The sequence below is a fragment of the Calidris pugnax genome, unplaced genomic scaffold (assembly GCF_001431845.1).
Source record: "Calidris pugnax isolate Ruff unplaced genomic scaffold, ASM143184v1 scaffold12, whole genome shotgun sequence".
NCBI classification, from domain to species: Eukaryota; Metazoa; Chordata; class Aves; order Charadriiformes; family Scolopacidae; genus Calidris; species Calidris pugnax.
The window spans coordinates 644,838-668,775 of record NW_015090767.1 but is presented as its reverse complement, the minus strand read 5'-3'; the positions used below and the strand labels follow the sequence as shown (position 1 = coordinate 668,775).

The 23,938-nt window shown below is 40.2% G+C and overlaps 1 protein-coding gene across 2 annotated transcripts in view; it reads right to left on the bottom strand.

The window, feature by feature from the left end:
• Positions 1 to 4,458: 4,458 nt before the first annotated feature.
• The window catches only part of LMBRD1 (LMBR1 domain containing 1), a 53,269-nt gene continuing 33,789 nt past the window's right edge, over positions 4,459 to 23,938 (bottom strand). The window contains exons 8-16 of one of the 2 annotated variants that reach the window (XM_014937065.1): positions 21,569 to 21,694; positions 19,016 to 19,168; positions 13,602 to 13,666; positions 12,310 to 12,412; positions 10,772 to 10,876; positions 9,400 to 9,549; positions 8,708 to 8,786; positions 5,658 to 5,749; positions 4,459 to 5,493 (exon numbers count right to left, since the gene is read on the bottom strand). In XM_014937065.1, the coding sequence (XP_014792551.1) occupies positions 5,374 to 5,493; positions 5,658 to 5,749; positions 8,708 to 8,786; positions 9,400 to 9,549; positions 10,772 to 10,876; positions 12,310 to 12,412; positions 13,602 to 13,666; positions 19,016 to 19,168; positions 21,569 to 21,694 (993 nt within the window). In that variant the 3' untranslated portion in view covers positions 4,459 to 5,373. Of the gene's footprint in view, positions 5,494 to 5,657; positions 5,750 to 8,707; positions 8,787 to 9,399; positions 9,550 to 10,771; positions 10,877 to 12,309; positions 12,413 to 13,253; positions 13,319 to 13,601; positions 13,667 to 19,015; positions 19,169 to 21,568; positions 21,695 to 23,938 lie in introns of both variants that reach the window. The other variant, XM_014937057.1, reaches the window with a different exon arrangement.

The window sequence follows — 23,938 nt, the reverse complement described above, 5'->3', positions numbered from 1 at the left end:
GAACAAGAGCAGCTAGCCGAATCCATTACGGGATGGAGAACAGCTCTCATCCAGCATGTAATTTAATAGTCAAGTCTAATATGTAAAGTTTTATCACTGCAATCGCTCACACAGGAGCATTCCAGGCCCGGGAGTGCTGGCATATTTCAAAAAAGATAATGATGCTGTACAAGCTGCGATAAAACGTAAGGGAAATAAAGTACATCTGCCAAGCAGCAGCATAATCTGCACAGTTAGAGAGATGAGGGTTTGAAAAAGAATCCCTGAGAACAGCTTTGGGAAGAGCCCAAACAACACACCCATGTCAGGGAGCAACAGGAGGGCACTGAGCACAGCCAGAGGAGGGGAGTTTCTTTTATCCTGGAGAGGAGTGGGATGTGGAACCCCCTGAGCAACCCCATCGCTTAGATGTGACTCCCACACTACATTATTGTAGCAAAATTAGTGGATTCCCCAAAGCACTTGGAGATTATTTGCCTACAGGACTGCATGAAAAAGCATTTTAAAAAACAAGCTCAAAAATTAAGGCAAATTAATAAAGCCTACAAATTGCCATTGGAGATCAGCGAGTTAAGTCCTGTGTTTAATTTAAGATGAGTAGGCAAATCTACGTAAGGCCCTCCAGAAACAGATGGAGTAGGATTAAAAGTACAACCATCAGGAGTCATATGCCAGCATTTTTGTGACGAGCTCTTGAGTTCAAAACATCCCCATCGTATCAGACAACTGGGAGCTGCTGTTACCAAGATTTGTTCAGGCACCAGCTTAAAACAGAACACCAACACGGAAACACTTCTATTTCCAGCACATTCCACCAGTCAGAAATTCACGTATGTGAAGACCAGCCCCTGTCCACGTCCCTGGCCCAGCCCCACCACAGACTTGCCAGGCCTGAATGACGTACTTCTCGCCGCGTCGTTGGCAGGAGAGCCGGGAGCCGTACTGGGAGCTGTGGAGACACGTCCAGCAGGACTGTCACAACAGGGACTGCTCGCACCGAGCTGAGAGGATGAGACAGAACCACCCTCACATGACTGCTGCAGTTGTACCACAAATCTGGAGATAGTTGAAAGGCATTAAACCAGCTCCTCGCTCTCCTGTAGGTAGGCGGCCAGCTTGTCAGGATGCTGATCTGCAGCTTCTTCTGAAGCAAAAAGTAGACATGCTTCATCAGTAAAAGGCAGCAGCGTTCCTTTGGTGGGATGCGGGTTTCTGCTGTCACCACGTAGAGCTGGCACCACTTGTCTGCTCAGCAAGTCTTGCACACCAAGAGTGGTTCCCCACTCATCACATGGGTAGCCCAGGTTCCACAGCATGACAAATCTTTTGTCCAGCAGGCCAAGGTGGTACGATGTGGGATGAATGAGGGCTTTTTAGCTTGATGTTGTTACAATGCATGTTTTTTTCAAGCCTGTAGGACCAATCTAGCTACTCCTGGAATAGCTCCAAGGTCCCCAAGGCACACCACCATCCCTCTTGACTTGCAGACACACTGCAGAGCAATTTTTTCAAGCCTGTAGGACCAATCTAGCTAGTCCTGGAATAGCTCCAAGGTCTCCAAGGCACACTCTTGGCTTGCAGACACACCGCAGCTGTCTATAGAAGCTGGTTCTTCTGCTTTTCCCTCTTTGATGTCAAAAGATGTCTAGAAGTCTGCAATACACCAAGTTCAACAGCAGGGATCCTGAGTGCTCCCTCAGAGCATAGCAATGGGGATTCTTTTCCAGGTGTGAAAACAAGAGGTTGTTCTACTCAAATTAAGGATAGTGTCATGATCTACCAGTACTGGGCAGGTACTGCAGCCAGCTGGTTGTCTGCATGAAGTGAGAAGCCCCACTTTTCATCAATCTTTTATACAAATGAAAAAGAATTCAAGTGATTTTTAATTTTTTTTAATTCTTTCATGAACTGGGAAGGGAAAGAGTTTAGTTTATATTTTCCCTAAATACTTCAAGCACAAAGCAGCATATTCTAAATCACCTAGGATCTGAGCTCCCAAAGGTTTTCAGTAGGAGCTCCACCCCTCATTTAAGAAAATCCTCCACTAATATAATCCTCTTATCATTGTTTGCACAACTTGAAAGGCATATTTTTCTAGTTAAGGATATTAATAAAACTATCATTATTTCTTCAAAATCAACTTCTGAAAAAGATGAAGTACCTGCTTCACAGTTGGGAAAATGAGGATTCCTGTGGCATTCACGTTTCATAATTGTGATTTTGGTTTTTTCCTCCATGCATTAGGAAGTTATGTCTCTTGATAAGAACTTTGCTTTCAGGTTCAAACAAGAAGCTGTTTTACATTCAGGACTATCCATATCAAAACAGAAAAAAATAAACCCACCCTTCTTCTCTTTACAATAAATAGAAGTTGTCCCATTGACCTATTCCCAAGGAATATTCCATGCAAGGCAGATACACCTGGCACCAGCATCTTCATCATTTCTCTTTGGAGAGGATGTGAAGTCAGCAGGCAATGGGAATTCAGACTTGCACTGTCCCAACTTAGAAGTGTAGAGAACAAGTACAACTCCAAGAAGTGTAGGGCATAAGTGATACCATCAAGTTATACATTAAGTGTCAGAATTAAACACTTCAGTCCCAGGATACTCCTTCAAGTGTTTAATGCCATCATAAGTTGATAAGCTGCAAGGTGGGGGAAGAGGGCAATATCAGAGACAGACGTTCACAGTAATAAGTCTTTCTTGCTGTCCTGACTCCAAAGCACTCGCAGTTGAAGCGATACACTTACTACACGTGGGAGAATTTCCAAACTCTCCACACATCACAGGAACATCACGCTTAAGCAGCTCAGCAGAAGCTGAGGGGCTGCTGAATCAATCTATATTTTACTTTCTCACAGGAAGTTTGATGCGTTCTGGTGAGAAGCCCCATATCCAGACTGGAATTTCAGTAGGCACCATGCACATGTTCATCTTCACACCTGCTTCCCATGTTCGCACAGTCCCTACCTTTAGGCAAGATATTTGGATGATAAGGATTTTGACATCGTTCTTCAAAAATGCTCAGAAGATTTGAGTTGTATGTTTTGCAGACAACTTGCAAACTCCCAGTATCTTCCCTTGGATAAAAAACAAAACAACCAACAGGCACATTTATAACAAGCAAAATTAAAACTTGATCTTGATCAACCCCACACGCCCTTCTGGGTGGTGAACACAGGAGTATCAGGAAGTTTACCAGATCTGCATGGCTTACCTCTAAAATCAGTGCTCCAGAAACCAAAATTTTTCTGTCTGACCCTCTAAATATATCACTTTGCCTAGAGGTGAATCTGGAAGAAAGCTATAAATATGGCTTTGTTAAATGTGCTTAAACTGTCTGTTTATTTAAAGGAAATAATCTTCTCTATAGCTATAAAATGGATTTAAGTGTATGCACTTCAATCTCTCTGTACATGCAATCTCTCTGAATAGGACGATGTTAAAATTAGTCCAACTTCCAGGTAATTTCTGTAACAACCACACCTCACTGAGGTTGGTCAAGGACACCAGAATTTCTGATTCATTTAACTACCCACAATTGGAAAATATCTTCATTTAGAAGCAGAATTTGCTTGTTCCTGGAGGAGTCCAAACATCAGTTCCCTGTGTGCATTAACTAAGCAACTCACCTAAGACTTCTTGAAATAATGAGTTGGAGAATCACACGGGGCTGGAAGGGGCCTCTGGAGATCATCCAGTCCAACCCCCTGCCAGAGCAGGGCCACCCAGAGCAGGTCCCACAGGAACGTGTCCAGGTGGGGTTGAATGTCTCCAGAGAAGGAGACTCCACCACCTCCCTGGGCAGCCTCTGCCAGGGCTCTGCCACCCTCGCAGGAAAGAAGTTCCTCCTCATATTTACGTGGAACTTGTTATATTCAAGTTTGTGCCCATTTCCTCTTGTCCTGTCCCTGGGCAAAACTGAGAAAAGACCAGCCCCATCCTCCTGACACCCACCCTGTTAGTATTTATAGGTGTTGATCAGATTCCCCCTCAGCCTTCTCTTCTCCAGTCTAAAAAGCCCCAAGTCCCTCAGCCTCTCCTCATAAGAGAGATGCTCTGGGCCCCTCATCCTCTTTGTAGCCCTACTAAAACTAAATTATAATTCAGACATTCCTGAGAGCCTGCTTTTCTGAAATAACACAGGAAGAGGCACACTGCTTTTGAAATAACAGAAACCTGTCAGCTTAAATAGTTTGCAACCATGTGAGCAGGACCTTAGATTAATAATTCCCCTATATCTTAACAACAATTTAACAATTAGTCTTATAAAAAGATTACCTAAGCTACTTTTCCATGTACTTGCATGGACTATAATTTCCCTCAGGTAGCATTAGAAGTTTAAAAACCTGTACTTGTAAACATTTTCTCTTTCAGAGTCTGTCAAATGATATTTGAAGGTATTTTTCAGCCTTAGAAATACAGCTCAGTAAGTATATAGCTAAAATAACATGACTTTACAAAGACCACAGGGGTGACAAATATTTATGAAGTGTGTTTATATAAACATACTGGCTTGTAAACAAGTTGACAACATTTGCATGGAATATTTAAAGAAGACTTCAAACTAGACAAGTTTGCATTAAAGAAAAAAATAAGTTAGAAGTTAATCACAGTACCAACCAATGAAGTAATTAAGATAAGTCAGGCACCTGGCAGTTTCAGAACTGAACTGTACAACACCGCACAGTGCTAAGTATTGCCATTTACACTAATGATTTCCTCTGATCCAGCAAAAGCACCTCCTGGTTACCTGAGGATGCCCATGGGGAGAGTAGTATGAAAATGACTTATTCTTCACAAACTAGGAACTCACCACTTCAGTGGAAGTTTTTCCCATAATTTAAGAACAGTCTTTTTTTAGCTATAGTTTTAGATGAGAATCCCAGAAATAACTTTTGTATTAGTTTTGCTGGTAAGTCACATCCTTCTGAAAGTGTAAACTTCACCAAAATCTTCCCAGCAGCGTTTGCACCAGCTGTTCTGCAGGATTTTAGCTAGTTTTTTTTATGAGCTTGAGTAAAAAACATCCCAAAAGGTAGGCATGAAAGTATTTAAGAAAACTTAAGTTAACAGAAAAGCATCATGAATTATGAAATAGTTACAACAGTTCAAATTATATAACAGTTACATATACACTTAATCATAAAACAGTGTTTTCTATATATTATTCAAAGTCAGCTTCAATATTTCTTCTGACATAAGTGATACTCAAGAAGTGATACTCATTTATTTTTTTACCCCTTTAAGCGAGTACACTTATTACTTATTTTTACAGGTGCAAGGATGCTTATTTGGATACCAATTCCACGTGGGTACGACTTTCAAAATAACTTTAATTACACTTTCCCATCCTGAAGGCAAAAAGCTATCAACGGTAATAAACAGACAGTTCATCATCACTAATGTCTGAATCATCTTCATCCACTTCACCTTCAATGACAGATTTCTTGCCTTTGCAGCATGAAACAATTAATCCAATTAAAAAGACCTGCAAATGTAAAATATGTAGTAAAAGTTAGTGCTCTTCAATTAAGAGGCATACAAGAGCAATATACACATAAACCAAAATGGCAGTGTAGTGATGCAAGTGATCCAACAACTACTGTAAATTATCCAACTTGCTTCAGTGATCTTTATAACCAAAGTACTTACTGCAATGAATGCCCAGTTCCCAAAGTAATAAGCAGCACTGAAGAACCAAAATTTATGAAGAAAGAGGTACGTCCGAGTAACAAGGCACTGATCTGAAAGGAAAGCAGTTAATACCAATTAAACACAGAACCAGTAAAAGCCAGTTGATTCCAATTTATAGGAGAAAAATTCAACAGTTTTGAAGACTACGCAGCTCTGAAGAAAAGTTACACTCCATTAGATCAAGTTGACTCTCCTCTGCCTATAAGGTAGACGGGGGGAGGGAGTATTTGTTATTATGGGAAACTGAATGTGACAACAGGTAACCCCCAAGCTCAGAGTTACACAGCTGACCCCATTACTGTTGGGCTCAATTTCTCCTCCAGATGTGTCAATTCTTGCCTGTTCTGACAGATCCCAGTTACTCACTTCCCAGGAGATACAAAGCAGATTCTGTATTAAAAAACAGATTATTTCTTTTCTGCTCAAGAAGGACAGGCAACTGCTGAGAGGGGACAGCAGAGGCTACAAAGATGCTGAGGGGCCTGGAGCATCTGTCTTACGAGGAGAGGCTGAGGGACTTGGGGCTTTTTAGTCTGGAGAAGAGAAGGCTGAGGGGGGATCTGATCAACACCTATAAATACTTGAAGGGTGGGTGTCAGGAGGATGGGGCTGGTCTTTTCTCATGGTTGCCCAGGGACAGGACAAGAGGAAATGGGCACAAACTTGAATATAACAAGTTCCACCTAAATATGAGGAGGAACTTCTTTGCTTTGAGGGTGGAAGAACCCTGGGACAGGCTGTCCAGGGAGGACATTTCATATTGCATTTCTGCAAATCAAACCCAATCCAATATAAACGTAGACAGCCAGAAAAGGAGGTAATCAACACAAATCAATCTGGTTTTATAACAAATAGTCTGATCTGATTTCGTAAAGGAAGTTACAAATCTGGATAACCAATAGCTATTTGCTGTACATCAACTACTGCAGCAGCCATACAACCTCTTGATGATAATCACACACTATGAATATTTACATTAAACAACTCCAGTAACCTTGCAAAAGAAACCATAGCTTGAGAGACTGGAAACGAAGAACTAACGGTCCAATTATCTTCACTAGTCCAATAATTGTTTAAAATTATTTTTCCCAATAACAGAAGTAGGAAGAAAACTTGAGGAGCTGCTAACATCTTGTAGAAGCAGTCAGAATTCAGTTACAGAACACTGATAAGATGAGAACAGAGGACAACTTATCTTTTTTTATCAATTAAAAATGCTGTCAAGCCTTTTTGTAAGTATATAAATGCATACATAATTCAACTCCTCTTTCTACAGAGAAGCTGCAGGTTTGCTAGAGTGAGAACAATTGAAAGCTTCAGCCTGAAAAAGTCTAGACCACTCTGAAGGCCATAAATCCTTTGCTGAGATCAATTTTTTAAACAAGAGACCAAAGCAATCAATAAAGTTAATGGTGACCTTAAATAGCAGTCTCAGCATTGCAGTGCCTGGTGCAATTCAAACTGTGCAAAAATTGTTTATATTCAGAGGGAAAGGAAGGGGAAAGACAGCACTAAAAAAGAAATCCAGTATGATTTCAATTAGCTTATTTGTTTTTGTTTAATGAAACCAGGCTAAAACTCATCCCTAGCTTTAGTCAAGTTTCACAGAGGAATGAAGTGTTACATTCTCTTGAAAACATGTTACATTCTCTCAAAAAAACAAGCTAATCAACATTAAAGCCTGCAGAGATGGAAAGCCAAATGAGAGCTCCACAATTATCCATCCTTTTAGTCACTACTCATAGCTCCAGAATAGCCACAATACATCTTCTGACAAAATAACTGGTCAAAAAGGGATGGTCAGTAACACAGACAACCAACAGTTATACTGGATTTTTTTGTTCAGAGTTGGAAGGGACCTTCTAGAGATCATCCAGTCCAACTCCCCTGACAATGCAGGGTTGCCCAGAGCACATCACTCAGGAGCATCCAGGCAGGGCTTGAAGATCTCCAGAGAAGGGGACTCCACACCCTCCCTGGGCAGCCTCTGCCAGGGCTCTGCCATCCTCACCCCAAAGAAGTTCTTCCTCACATTGGAGTGGAACTTCCCATGGTCCAGCTTGTGCCCGTTGCCCCTCGTCCTGTCACTGGGAACCACTGAGAAGAGGCTGGCTCCATCCTCCTTCAACCCACCCTTTAGGCACTTGTAAAGATACATAAGGTCTCCCCTCAGCCTTCTCTTCTCCAGGCTAAAGAGCCCCAGCTCTTTGAGCCTTTCCTCGTAAGGGAGGTACAGGGAATGACAAATTAAGAGGATCTCAGGAAAATAGCCTAAGATATCAAGTCCCATTGGTATTGTTGCAGAATTGCAGAACTCTAACCAGTAAAGTTGCACTGAGAAGTTCAGATCTTAGTTTTCTTGATTACATCATGAAATTTAGTAAAATATGTCTTTGCATGTTTGTGCGATAAACACATACACTGAAGCGACACATCAGACGCTAAACTATTCACCAGCTAGGGTTTGTATTTAAGGTTCGTGTAGCTCTTTGAGCCTTTCCTCGTAAGGGAGGTACAGGGAATGACAAATTAAGAGGATCTCAGGAAAATAGCCTAAGATATCAAGTCCCATTGGTATTGTTGCAGAATTGCAGAACTCTAACCAGTAAAGTTGCACTGAGAAGTTCAGATCTTAGTTTTCTTGATTACATCATGAAATTTAGTAAAATATGTCTTTGCATGTTTGTGCGATAAACACAAACACTGAAGCGACACATCAGATGCTAAACTATTCACCAGCTAGGGTTTGTATTTAAGGTCTTCTTCGTTCGTGCTAAAGCAAATGGGAGATTTTGAAGTTAACTGAAATGTACTACTACACATGATTTCTACTAGAAATAGCTATTTCTTCAAATGAATTAAATAAGCAAGCTGCTTTCTGGACATAGCTACGTATCAAAGTTTCACATTATATCAAAGCAAATCAAAGTCATGGAAAGACTGAGCTGTTTATTACAGTTAAGCATGCACATATAACACAGGAAATACAAGAAATTAATTTATCTTACCTTCAGGGGCATCTGCATCACAGTCTTTAGATACAAACGTCGTCACATTACTTGGCTGGCCATCAATTGTCTTATTACTCTGTGTTACAAATACAGAAAATTAGTATACTAGTCTACCAGCAACATTCTTCCATACACAATGATAGTGCCTGAAACAAAACACATCTTGTAATAAATTATTAATTTTATAAAAAAGGCTCTGACAAATCTCTTACAATATTCAAAAAGCTTAGGGTTATTTTTGAATGGTATATGCAGCGTAAGCTGTAAGTGGTACAACATGAACATTTCTAAATATGCTTTCATTTAGAAAAAATAGCTTGTGTTCTTTTTGAAGATTAAAAAAACCCCTCCATATCTGAAATTAAACATTTGTGCATAAAATGAATCTGGAATTCAACTTCGGGATGAAGACACCATAGAAGTGTCATGCCTGCATAATGATACCAAATGCACTTATGGTCTAGAGGCCAGATGATAGTGAAATTTCATGGAGGACATGAAATTTCAACTATTCAGTGTACATGTAGCAATGGTCCAGCTCCAGAAGGTATTTCAGCTAGCTGTCACCAGAGCTGACACTCCTCAGAGGGCTTCTTTCACAACATTACTACGCATCGTACAATTATACGGGGACAATTATACCATTTACAGTAAGATTATTTTTTTTAAAAAGAAGTATTATATCTCACCTGTACCAGGTATTTTTGGCTTCCATACATTACATACTGGGGGGCAAGACTGTAGATCATGTAACTGGTATGAAGAACTATCAACAGGAGTATCATGCAGAGAAACAGGAGTGCTTGAGGTTGAGTTTTTCCCCGCCTGATTTTATAAAGCTAAAACCAGAAAACATACAAATATTAGCATATTGAAATTTATTTTTTTTGTGAAGACATTTCATTCAAGTAATAGCTTTAATTCTCCTGACAGAAGTGGGAAGCTGCTATCCTCTGGCAACCTGATTCCAATGAGTCAAAGCAGGTTCTCAGGTGTATTTACCTGAATTTCAAAGCACAGCTATTCAACCAAATTAATTGTTGTTTGTATTAATGACCTACAACATTCATAAACCTGCAGTTAGCAGCATGATTTAAATGATGTTTGCTATTGCTGATAGCAAACTGTGCCTTAGTTTGTCAGAGAATACTGTGTCTTTTGGTCAAGGTGAGGTGGTATCTATCACTACACCTCAGATCCAGAAACAGAGGAGGGAGTCAGGAGAGAGTACCCCCAGGCTCTGAGAGAACTTGCACACCACATGATGGCATTTGTTTCCACTTCACTCTGCAGGGAGCTATATAATGTCTCGTCATTACCAGAGATACCACTCTATTCTGAAATCCCATGTTAGGGTAAAGAAGCTGGCAGTGAGGAGTAAATGGCTGTTTTTTTGATCTTCCAATGTCACAACTCACTGCAAGGACTCAGGGTCACTACTGACAACTCTGGGGTGTCACCACATGAAAAGGTGAAGTATTAAAGGGAAAGGAGTCACAGAAGCAGGGAAATATTTAACCCAGCATCACAGACATGAATGACATACTGCCGGATACAAAGCTGCTTTTTCAAATGCAAATAATGTATTATTTGCATCATTTAGATATGCCATATCATCACTGTACTTTTTTATCTCTTTATCAACCTAAATAAACCTGCTTGCCACCCAAAAGACAAGTGAAGCACTACTGACTGCATGCACATTTCAGATTTTGACTATAAAATTCACTAATACTTCTACCATATCAGAATCAAATGGCTTTCACTTAGAGAAGCCAGAAGCCAAAGTGCCACTGATCAAACACAAGTCAGCCCACTGTAGTATTTGAAGTAAAACATTAGTTTTGGTCTGGTAACTTAGCAAAACAGAACACCTTTCAGAAGCAGTGAAAATGGTACAACAGGCTTCTAACACTCAGACATACAGACAATGCTATTTGCAACATCCAGTATCTATGAAGCAGTAAATAAATAATGACTATTTATTAAATATACTGAATATCACAGATTTGTTAAGCATCTTACTGAGTATTATAAGCTAAACTTTTAAGTCATATTTACCCTTATCCAGAAGAACCATATACCCATATTTCGAATCCCCGCCATTGAAGTGAAGATAAAGTACATAACAATAGTTGTAATAAGAACATAATCAAGTGGAAAAACCTAAAACAAGAACACAACCAGTTAAAAAGGCAAGATAACATTCAAATTAGGAAACAAGCTCTTCCCCCACTTAAAGCTCAATAAGGAGTTTCCACTTGGAACATCTGAGGTAGTAAAAGTCCTTCCACTTAAAGGTTTAACATAGCTGGTTCTAAATACAACTAATACAGCTTGCTGCTAAAAATGCATATACAATTAGTTTGGGAAAGCAACTGAGCGTTTTTTTAATTTAAAGCTTGCCTTAATTTTGAAGTGTTATACATTTGTAGGCCAAGAAATATTTAATTCCTTTATGAGAGCACATTTAAAAAAAAAAATCCAGAGTGGCAACAATCATTTTAGGACTATATAGGCATTCCACTTGTGAGTATTTCTGAACATATTTGTATACAGAATTGATTTTTATATTTGCATTATTAACAGCTTGAGATAATACTGCTGCTGAACATTATTTTTCTGTTAACTGCAAGCTTAGGTGTCCAACAGTTTTCGAAGCGTGGGGAAGCAATGCATTGTGCCAACCCACTGTACCAAGAACAGGGAAAGACCTCAGCTAGGGGAGTGGAAAGCACTACCTTACATTAAGGCTTTGCTTTTTCTTAGCTTGGCCATGACTGATTGCCAAATTCATATGCAGCCTTGTTTTCTTCCAGCCTACTGAAGTTAAGACATTTGTTCTTATGTAGGGTTTGGTTCAGACTAATGCATTACTGTAACAGACAGAACTGCACAGGGTAGCATTTTTCAAGGTGCAATAAACATTAAAAACTAAAAAAGAGAATTCACTTAAGGAGGGTTAACTATCAAGTACATAAACAACTAGAATGTATATTGGGCATGGGAGAAAGTTGCCTTCATTCTGTGCATGACAATTACAAGTGACAGTGTTATTCATTGCCACTGTGTTCTCAGAGTAAAGTCACTTCCAAGCACCACATTCCTCCAGCAACTGGCTTCCATCCACCTGAGACTTTCATACCAGACTCCAGTAACTACAAAGTTAACAAGGAAGTTGCCTTGCTTTTACAGAATGCACATCTAGACAATTTTGGTTTAATGAATTACTTGGGGAAAATTATAGTTTCCCTTTTGACAGCTTGCCAAAAGAGAAAGAAACATCCTTACACATAGAATCATTTAGGTTGGAAAAGACCCTTGGGATCATCGAGTCCAACCACCAGCCCTCCTCTACAAAGTTCTCCCCTACACCATATCCCCAACACCACATCTAAATGACTCTTCAACACATCCAAGGATGGCAATTCAACCCCCTCCCCGGGCAGCCCATTCCAATGCCTGACTGCTCTTTCTCTGAGAAACTCTTTCTTAATGCTCAGTCTAAACCTACCCTGTTGGAGCTTGAAGCCATTCCCTTTTGTTCTATCACTAATTACCAACCTCTCTACAATTGGGTTTGTTTTTTTTTTACTTACTGTTTGAAGAACAGGTAGCAGCATATTCAATGGATTAGTCAGATTAGTTCCTAAAATTATAAATCCAGAGTCGAAGCCAGCTGAATGCAGAGCTTTGTCCAAACTGCAGCAATTCAGAAAAAAATGGGTAAGTACTATGGTCCTCCCAGAGCTTTCTCTTCAGTTTGATTTAAAAGGGCAGCTCAACAAAAGCTGAAATAAGCCCAGAGACTGAGGCTTTTTCATATCCATATAGACACACGCTTTGTTTTGCCACAGTCATTGCACTTGTCCTATGAAAAGCTATATTAATTTCTGCAACTCCTTGCCATTTCAACTTTTCCTTAGTTTGGGTCATAGAGCTTATTTGCCCACTCTGAAAAAAATGCCAATATTTGAGACTTCTGATTAGTTCAACTTTTCCTTAGTTTGGGTCATAGAGCTTATTTGCCCACTCTGAAAAAATGAAAAATGCCAATATTTGAGACCTCTGGTTAGCGTCAATCTTCATTGAAATACAGCAGCTTTGCAGCTGGCCATATTCCTTCCAACACCATGAAACAATTTCCAATGTAATGCACATCATAATGGATTATACATGTCATTTACTGCAAGAACTTAAGCACCCATTACCCAGCCCAAGAAGACATCCATTAAGATTCACTCAAGCAATCAGAATACTTTTGTAGTCTGAACTAAACTTCCTTACCATGTATGCTTGATCTGCCCACTGAATGAGAAGTGCTTTCAGCAGTCAATCAAGCTGAACCATGGCCTTTTTTGAATCTGCTTTAGCACATTTTGTTCAGCCTCAATATATACTATTACAATGAGAAATGCAGCTCTAGTTACAGAAAGTCAGCCTGGAAAAGAAATGGTCTGACTCTTCAAGCAACCCCAGTTTTGATGTCAGAGCAGAAACCATGCAGTTTAAGTCATTAAGAAAAATGCTGAAATGTACTTACTTGGACAAGAAGAGAGAGACAGTGAAGAGCAGTGCCACGATGATGAAGAATACTCCCCACACAATCTAGAAGAAATATTAAAATTTAACTGAAAGTGTGAAGAATACTCCCCACACAATCTAGAAGAAAATATTTAGTGAAATTTAACTGAAAGTGCCTTTTTTTGAATCTGCTTTAGCACATTTTGTTCAGCCTCAATATATACTATTACAATGTGAAATGCAGCTCTAGTTACAGAAATTCAGCCTAGAAAAGAAATGGTCTGACTCTTCAAGCAACCCCAGTTTTGATGTCAGAGCAGAAACCATGCAGTTTAAGTCATTAAGAAAAATGCTGAAATGTACTTACTTGGACAAGAAGAGAGAGACAGTGAAGAGCAGTGCCACGATGATGAGGAATACTCCCCACACAATCTAGAAGAAAATATTTAGTGAAATTTAACTGAAAGTGCTTGTAGTTGACACAAGAAGTGAAGACTTGTCTAAGTTTCACTAAAGGACTAATGCACATTGGCCACCTCAGAGCTCAAACACACCTAAAAAGTGAATTTTTGGGTAAATACTTGAGAGAAGTACTTACACATCATGTGCCAGTGTGATACAAGCACATTGGCCACCTCAGAGCTCAAACACACTTGAAAGAGTGATTTTTTTTGGTAAATACTTGAGAGAAGTGCTTGTACATCGTGTGCCAGTGTGATACAGAAACCTACCCATAAGTCAAAAGTGTCATTAAAAACACAGAGGGGGTGCTATATAGAATGAATGCAGCATTTAGCAGAACACACAATCTGTACCTGCTAAATTAGATGGGAAACCTTAACTATATCCAGGTGTTTGACTTGAAGGCAAACAGGAGCACCATGGCTGTGTGCTCACCTCCCAACAGGAGGCAACCCAGGAACATCTCACCTTTCCTGAGGGACACCTTCCTTCTGTAGCACTACTCAAACACTCAGTGACCAATCGCTTGGAGGGGCACATCATGTGCCAGTGTGATACAAAAACCTACCCATAAGTCAAAAGTGTCATTAAAAACACAGAGGGGGTGCTATATAGAATGAATGCAGCATTTAGCAGAACACACAATCTGTACCTGCTAAATTAGATGGGAAACCTTAACTATATCCAGGCGTTTGACTTGAAGGCAAACAGGAGCCCCGTGCCTGTGTGCTCACCTCCCAACAGGAGGCAACCCAGGAACATCTTACCTTTCCTGAGGGACACCTTCCTTCTGTAGCACTACTCAAACACTCAGTGACCAATCGCTTGGAGGGGGCCACGTAACCAAGCCCAAATACAAGGTCTACTTTTTCATTCCTTCCGCCTGCAAGTCCTCTCAGTTCATCTGCAGTATCCAGTATTACAAAGCATTTTCAAGGTTCAAGTTATAGCAACAATCAACTTTACAAATTATTTTGACTCAAAGGTTTAAGTTACCCAGAAATTTAACTTTGAAGTGATGTGAAGACTTGAGAATAGACTAGAAAAAAACCACTTATGAACACTAAGGTAGTAGGAAAAATAGCTAGATTTTCTTGAAAGTCAAGTAAGTGTTACTTGAATAATATTACTCAAAACCACTGTATATCCACAAGCGATTAAGATGAGATTTCTATAACCACTGTACTCCCAGCACCAGGTAAAGGTCTTTTCGGGAGCAGGTTCTAGATGAAGAGCAGCACTTTCACTGCACTAGGAGAGTCATTTGCCCCACAGTCTTCCTTTGGAGTGCATATCTTATTCAGGAATTGGAAACTGAAGAAAAAGGGTAACAGCTGTGTACTATCTATGCTGGCTAAGAGACCAAGTAAAAATTTTTAAGGACCACCATACTTAAAATCAGATACTGCTATTGTTTTGAAAAATCAGCATAGCAGGCTTTTTTTTTTATAAGCTTTGCACACTAATATGTAACTGCCTGATGTACAAGATAAGAATAGAACTTCTTGGCTAAGCCAAGGTGGCATATGAAACACTAAAGCAATTTTACTAGGAGTATATGAAGATATCAGCAGTTAAATTGGGTTCCTGCATTCAGATTTTTCAGGTTTTAAGGGCTAGATTAAAATAAACAAACAGCTTAAACTAGCAGATTTAGTCCCTGAATATAGTCAAAGTATGAAAAGTTTATCTTTCACTGAATTGGAAGGGACCATAGAGATCATCTAGTCCAACTCCCCTGCCAAAGCAGGACCACCCAGAGCTTGTCAGAGCGTGTTACTCAGGAGCATCCAGGCGGGGCTTGAAAATCTCCAAAGAGATCTTAAACAGGATAATTCAGACAACGTAGCAAAAAGTTTACAGAACTGGAAGTAATATTCTGACACCTGTATGTTCCATTTTCCCCATTTCCTTCTCACTTAGTAATCTTTAGATATTTCTTTACTTTCTTCTATGAATGGCCTGAAGCAAGGACATTCAGAGAAATAAGGTTGTTGCTTAAAATCTTAATTAAAACACAGGAAAGTGTTTTTATATGCCAAATAGAGCACTTGAGCCAGGGACATTGTTCTCTAAACTGTCCTCAAAAGAACACCTCCTAGTCTTTCTTCCTAGGCTAGAAGACCATTCAGTAAATCATTCTCCACTTTGAGATGTTTTCCCCTCTTAAAAGCTTCTCTTTGGGAGGGTGGGGGGTTGGTTTGAGATGATGCACAAGAGTGAGCCTCTGTAGCAAACCCATGTGGTTACAGCTCCAACAGTTTCATTTTATCCTTCTGTGACCCTAGTGCCAGAATATGCTCAGATAAGCATGCTGGACTTCCCAAAACAATAATCACAGAATGAGCTGGGATTGGAAGGGACCTCTGGAGATCATCTAGTCCAACCCCCTGCCAGAGCAGGGCCACCCAGAGCAGGTCCCACAGGAACGTGTCCAGGTGGGGTTTGAATGTCTCCAGAGAAGGAGACTCCACCACCTCCCTGGGCAGCCTGTCCCAGGGTTCTTCCACCCTCACAGGAAAGAAGTTCCTCCTCATGTTTAGGTGGAACTTGTTATATTCAAGTTTGTGCCCATTTCCTCTTGTCCTGTCCCTGGGCACCACTGAAAAAATGTGTTTTCAGATTGCTAAACCTGAGACAGCTTTGGCTTATTTCCAAATGTTATATGCAGGAACACAATGCATGGTCTTTCACATGAAAGAGAGAGTTTCATAGCTACTCTTAAATTATTTTATTAAGCTTAAAACTTGGCACACAGCCATCTTGAAAAGGTTAAGAACTTTATTACAGCTGCTCACTGAAGATATTGTTATAATGCTGTTGCTCATTAAATTCTGAAGATAGGCTTCTGTCTGCAAACTCAAATATTAAAACGTAGCTTATAAAACAACTAAAATTAGGTCAGCCTTGTTAGGTAGAGATTTACAGATTAATATCAAAGTATGTATTAACTTGTGCATTTCCACATATTTAAGTGTACTAAGATTTTAGCTCGCCACAGCAAACTCCCACTAGATATTAGCCATACAGAAAATAGACATTTAAAACCAATTAAGACCAAGAGTCTGAAGCCTGCATTACTTCATTACCTTCTGCCAACTATAGCCAGTAAAAAGGCATCCACATCTCTGAAATATGTCTGTCTTTCAGAGTGATGGGTAACACTCTTAGATGCAGATAAGTGGTTGAAAAAGCACTCATTTTCCTGATTCAACCTCAACTCCCATTCCATTAAATACAAGATTTAAAATGTTTAATATTAAAGACCTTCCTTCTACCTTAGTTCATCCTGTCTTTTCACAGTGCTATTAAGACTACTGAACCGTGAATTATTTGCAATTAACATCAACCTACATATACACAATTTCAGAGGGTCAGTTAACTCAGGCCTTTCACAGAAAGGCTTCTTGTCTTCTTACCTAGATTTTCCTTGTACCTCAACTGATTTCAGACCAACACCTCATTTCTCACCCATTAACCAGCCCCTGCCCAATGGTAAGGAGAATACCAGCACTCAGACCAGTAGTTGAGCTTGCATATTACACAGTCCAGCTGAGCCTTATCAAGTGCTATCAACCTGACCTCAATTAAAAGCAACCCTCCAGCTGGGTATCATTTGCTACCTGAGGAAGGGAGCAAATAGGTACTTCCTTTCCTTTCCCCCCCACATCAAGCCTAAGTTAAGCTAGAAAGACACTGCAGCCACAGCTAGACACTCACTGCTGCCTTTTACTTCACTTCTAGCAAAGGACAAATCTCATCCACAATCTTACTGTGACACTACCGTACGGCTGTTCACTAGCTTCAGACCAACTATAGTATCTTCAAAAGACTGTAGGTACACTTAGCCATGGAAATTTACAAAATAATTTTGCTTTGTTACAGCAAAAATGAGAAGGAATCCTAGCCCCTGAGAACATGAGTACACATTCAACTTCAAACCACAGTGCTTCATCAAAACTTCTTGTTCTTACAGCACGACTATTTATCGACTGATGCTGAAAAGCTTTCAGTACTACAACAGGCAAAAACAAAAAGCCTGGATTCCAGCCAAACAACACACAGAGGAATTTAGTAAGGTCATTTCCAAAAAAAAAAAAAAAAGCAACCCTTGATCTACATGAGAAGTCTATCTTTCAATGCAAGACAATCTTATTTCTTACTCCCTAGTCCTTTTGAAAGCAGGACCTCAAAGCATACCTCAAGCTATGTTACCTCCTCCACTACAAGAACAAAGAAACACTGGAATAATATCTTGCTCTTAAGTGATAATCTGTAAATAACTTATGATACTGTACACTGTCCTATGAGAACACACTGAACTGCTGAAGCCCTACACACAATAGATACAGCCAACGCATTTATCGAAGTTAAGGTTAACGTGGAAAGTTAAAGAAACTACACAAGCTATTTTGAATAAAAGGAAGCACATCTAAACTGTTGAAGTGATACGTTATGAGATATTTGTCCTTTAAATGAAAAGGCTAAGTCTAGATTTCTAATGTATCGCAGAAAGATAACTCCACTTACAGTTTCACAGTTCTAACAAATCTCAGTTGAAAGCTTTTGTTCCACTGCAATCTCAGCCATTTCCATTGCTACTCAGCACTAACAGCAGCAACAACATTAGAGGAAATTACTTGTACCCCCCACTCAGCTTTTCAGAACACAGGCTACACTTTAAAATAATGCTAAAATTTCTTCCTACAACTAGTTGGCAAAAAATACTTTATATGGCAATACCATTCCTTAAGAAAACCTGGTTTTAAAAAAAAGTATCTACTAAAATCTAAATGCTGAGATCAAAAAGACACCAAGATCAAAGCTTTCCCCAGTAACAGTTTCCTTTGCACTGGTTATGTATCAAGACTCAAGTTCCACACAGCTACCTTACTATTGATCAACTAATTACTTGGCAAGATGATAATTCCAAATGCATATATTCTCAAAGTATCTCTCACTTCTGCTGGCTACATGTACTTTAGACTAACTTAAGCTGCCTTACAGCTACAGAATTCATTTCTTCTTCCCATTTTCACATGCCCAAGAAGACATTCAGATTTTCCCTGGCAGTCACACTATAGCAGATCAGCTAGGACTTGCTCCTTTTCAATCTTAATCATATTTTAAGCAAAGTAAAAGGTTTTCCAAGAGCTCAGAGCTTGCTATAGGACTGTCATTCTATAGTACAATAATTATTAAAAAAATAAGTAGTTGATATTCAGGATGGTAACTGATAAACTTGACCTACAATTTATATTGCAAGAAGAAAAGTAGAAGCTATTCCAATTTACATTTCAAAAAGTAAGAAAAGCTTACCTTTAGAGGTCGGATAGCTTCACAGAACTTCGTCCACCAGCTTTTCTCAATAGACTCCAGGTGCCTCTCTCTCCTCCGAAGCGTCCTCAGCCTCTCCTCCAGCTGCTGCACAGCCCGTCTGTCCCTTGATGACAGAGGCCGGCCGTCCCTGCACTGCGCACCAAGAGACAGCGCAGGAAATCAAGGACACTGACTCAACAAAATAGACTTGACATCTAGTCTGAGTTACAACAACTGGAAGGACTTTCTAGTCTAAAACTCCCACTCTTTCTATGCACAGCAAGAGGGTGCAGTGCAGGAGTCAGAAGCTACAAGGGAATTCCTATCAGGTGGTACAAAGCACTCTTCACAGCAAGGATGGTCACAGATGTTAATGGGGGGGAAGTCTCCATGGCTAGAAACACTTAACACACCCAGATGCAATCTGAATGACCTGATCTAATCTGAAAAGGGTCTTTGCTTTGTGTAGAGGGTTGAACCTGGTAACTTCCAGAGCTCTCTTCCAATTAAATTCCATGATTAAGCCAATATATTAAGCTTGGCATCTGCATTTTCTTTCCAGCATCCCACTACAGATACTCACCTATGTTTCTCGTATTTGCAAGAGCAAGATGACTTGCTGCTCCAAAAACTAACCTTACATAAACCCAACCAAGTGGCACCACTACCCCAAGAATTAGTTAAGTGTACCAGATAATTGTTGGTTTGATGATTATACTCAAGGATGTACTTTAATTCTGAGCCTCTAAGTACTGAGAAGGTACCTACCATTGCACTCTGCTGTCAATTGAGCAGCACATGCTTAAATCTCAGTTATGCACTAATAAGGAAATCCAACAAAATAGGCATTAGGTAACTGAACCAGAATTGTTTCTAACATTGATGCTACCATATAACAAACTGATCCTTACATTATACTAAAACCACAAGAATTTTTTGTCTCCCACCATGTATTTATAATTTTGGAATTCCCTATTCAGTTTTTCCCCCCTCTTATTTCAAATAAGCCTTCCTGCAAATAGTGAAACACTTCACACCAGTGAAGTTAAAGAAATCTATTTTAGATAAATTCCTCAAAAAGCTTACAAGACTAAAGCTACATTCTAGGCATATGTAAACAACTGGAGATGACACTGTACTTTTAACAGGAACACACATTCTCCACACCCTTTATAGCACCTCAGTGACTTGAAAACGACTTGCTGAAAACAGTCCAAGCCTTGATTATTTAAGACTAACATAATAAAGTTACCAGGTGTATTAACAGCAGAAAACCTTACTATATACTGAATCTTTACATTAAATTAAGCAGCATACTTACTTACTTCTAGTTTTCACTGTACATTACCCTCAGTAGCACTCACTTTCTTCATCACTTCATGCAAATGTAACTCAAGAACTAAGATTTCAATTACACAGGGGTAGAATCCTGACCATAATCCATAAAGCAAAGAAAATTAGTTTATACTAATGCTCACATTAAAATGTAGATATAACTTAAAGACTTTCTACTTTTAGATCCTATTTGTTAGCTAGATCAAACAACAAGACCATTTGCTTGCAAACTCTTCATAATCCAACAGTGTTCTGTAATAAGTAATGGTCCAGGATTTCTCCTACTGATTTCAGTAATACAGATGCCTGTCGTAGCAGTAGCCTGTAAAAAAGCCAAAACCTTGCAACTGAAACTGGGGGAGCCTACTTTTCAGGTTTCCTTGCGCAGTAAGCTTTTTAGAGCACTGAAGGTGCCCACACCATGTAGAAGTAGCCAAGTATGGAGGGAGGACAGAGCACACAACAGCAGAGATGCAGTGCAGCAGCACAAGCCGTGCATCTTAACGCCCCTTCCCCCTACCCAGGGCGGAGAAAACACCAGTCACATTATCTGAAATCAGGTGGAAAAAGGCATCCCTAGCACATCATACGTAAAGGAGAAACCTTACCCTCCTCCAGCTCACTCTTTGGTGCTGACATTAGGCACAGCATGTCAGTGAGCTGCAAAGCCATCATGGGTTTATAAATGGTGCTAACATCCTAGGCACATTTAGAATTCCATATACAGAGACACCCATATACACGCTTTTCATAAAGAAATTATTTGTAACAGGAAGGTAGACTAGCTGGGAAGCAAGAACATATAGGGCCGTTATTTAATCATAAATATGATTAATAGTTTGATGAATTTAACTCATGACAGCTCCATGTGGCAAGTATCCAGTGTTGACAACTGCACTGAGCAAATACCAACAAATGGGGTGCCGTATCTGGCAGCAGACTTAGTGAAGTTAATATTCTTGAATTCTACAAAGTATCTCTTGTGTCTCTCCAAAGAGGACCGGAGAAGTTTGAGTTTAGCTCATCAGTACTATTGTTATCTAGAGACACCAGTCCTGCTTCAGGACTGATGAAAAAAACCCTGATTTCTCCTACACAACTGCAACCAACTCACTTCTGACTTCTTTCTGGAACAAAACCTCTCTACAGCATGACCATAAGCTAGTGAGCAAGCCAGCAAGAAAATCATTAAGAAAGCGAGAACAGTAAAGACCATACCTTTGATTTAATCCTTAATAAATGTTGCTCCACTTCCTCAATATCTTCAGTGTTCTCCAAACGTTCATAAGCTGCACTGGTAGTTCCCTTGATCAAGTTGAGAGGCAAAGCTGACATACCATAAGCCTAAAATAAAAAGGATACATACATACTCAATCTTTCTACCATGGGTTTTCATCTGATATAGGTATAACACTCAGCAAGCTTAAGGTATCCCTGCTGGTTCCTCCCCCCTGCCGCAGACTAAGGCAATCAATTCTTCTCATTCTTTGAGCAAAACACAACAGACATGCTATGCAGATTCCAGCATCCTTTGTTATTCCAACAGTACTTAAACATCTCACAGTGACAAAGACAACAGCACATGATAAGACTTTCTATAAGCATAGCCCATTAAAGATTTATCAAGCTAGCCCTTGGGGATTTTGTCAAATGACTTCGCTTCCCAAAACCTTAACTTTCCCACTTGAGATCATAATCAAAATATTGTGTAATACAGGAATTTATAGATACTGAATTTAATTCGTTTTAGAAGCTAAATACACACAATTCCTTTGTGGCCAGTAGCCTTCAGCTTTCTGCATCATTTCATTTTAAAAGTAAGCATATGATTTACCAAAAAAATTATGCAGTAAAGACACAGCAGAAGGTCAGTGAACACCTGAACTCAGTTACATTCAAAGACTGCTTAGATACCCACTCACAATCAGAAATTTTCTTGGCATTTACTCCTAGTTACAAATCCTATACCATTCAAAGTGTTTGCCAGCTCCTACATCAGCGCTATGCCCAGATTTTTCCAGTGCAGAATCTGTAAGCTTTCTACTAACACAAGAAAAAATAAGGTGAGATAAACAAAAGAACACTATTTCTTCCCTGCGACCCTCTGAGTCTTATGGATACAGGCCAAGGGCAGAAGTTTCTCCCAGTAATTTACAGATATTAGCCACAGGCTTTGTTTGTTTTGCTCTGGGTGGGAGGATGTTCTTGGTGCAGAGCTCAGCAGGAAGGCTTTTCTTTCTTTTAATCACAACTAACACATGCAGTTTCACTAGAGTGCTCATTATCTGAACATTCACAAACTTCAGCACTGAGCGGTTTTATGGATTTCCCCAAGAGTGGCACTCCCTCCATGAGCACAGGTTTACTTTTCATAGAATAGATGTAACACAAACACTAGTGCGTTGTATCACCATACCTGCTGTTACATCGCATGAGCTTTCTGTAGAGAAGACTTGATTTGAGCTGCATAAGAATCAGAGTCACATGGGGTTGGAAGGGACCTCTGGAGATCATCTAGTCCAACCCCCTGCCAGAGCAGGGCCACCCAGAGCAGGTCCCACAGGAACGTGTCCAGGAGGGTATGAATGTCTCCAGAGAAGGAGACTCCACCACCTCCCTGGGCAGCCTCTGCCAGGGCTCTGCCACCCTCACAGAAAAGAGGTTCCTCCTCATGTTTAAGTGGAACCTCTTATATTCAAGTTTATGCCCCTTACCTCTTGTCCTGTCCCTGGGCACCACTGAAAAAAGACTAGCCCCATCCTCCTGACACCCTCCCTTTAAGTATTTATAGGTGTTGATCAGATCCCCCCTCAGCCTTCTCTTCTCCAGACTACAAAGCCCCAAGTCCCTCAGCCTCTCCTCGTAAGACAGATGCTCCAGGCCCCTCATCTTCGTAGCCTCTGCTGTCCCCTCTCCAGCAGTTCCCCGTCCTTCTGGACCTGGGGAGCCCAGAACTGGTCCCAGGGCCTCCCCAGGGCAAAGCAGAGGGGCCAAGTATTGACCCCTGGGGGACACCACTGGTTACAGGCCACAGGCAATACTGATAATACCTCTGGATGGACAAAGTGCATATTTATACCTCAGATTTCATGAAGTAGGTGGCCTTCTACTCAAAAGGATAAAGTAAAAAAGTAACAGAGCAATTTAAGAAAAGCAACAGAAAACCCAGCTTATCTATCCTTATGAAAAAACCCACCAGCCCAAACAAAGCCCCTAGCACTTCTTCCTTATTTGTTATTCCCAGAAGTGGTAGCTAGGCCTGTGAGGAATTCGTAAAGACATCTGTCATCAGTAAAGCAGAAGCCTGGAACTCACCTGGAAGCAGCAGCGAGTTCAATACTGTTTATGCTGTATCTGTAGGCACTGAAAAACAGTGAGAAGCCCACTCTAGCCCTTCTCTCGACAAGCCATGGAACCCAAACATACTCTGTGCTCCAGGCAGAGCACTGAAATACCTCAATGGAGATTACATTAACATTGCTTAATCTTCACTTCTCCTGTGTCCTTTCCTTCCCACCCTGTCTGCAGCAGAACCAGCTATTCCTGTCACTCCACAGCTAAGATTTAGAAGAAAGAGCTCCCGTTGTG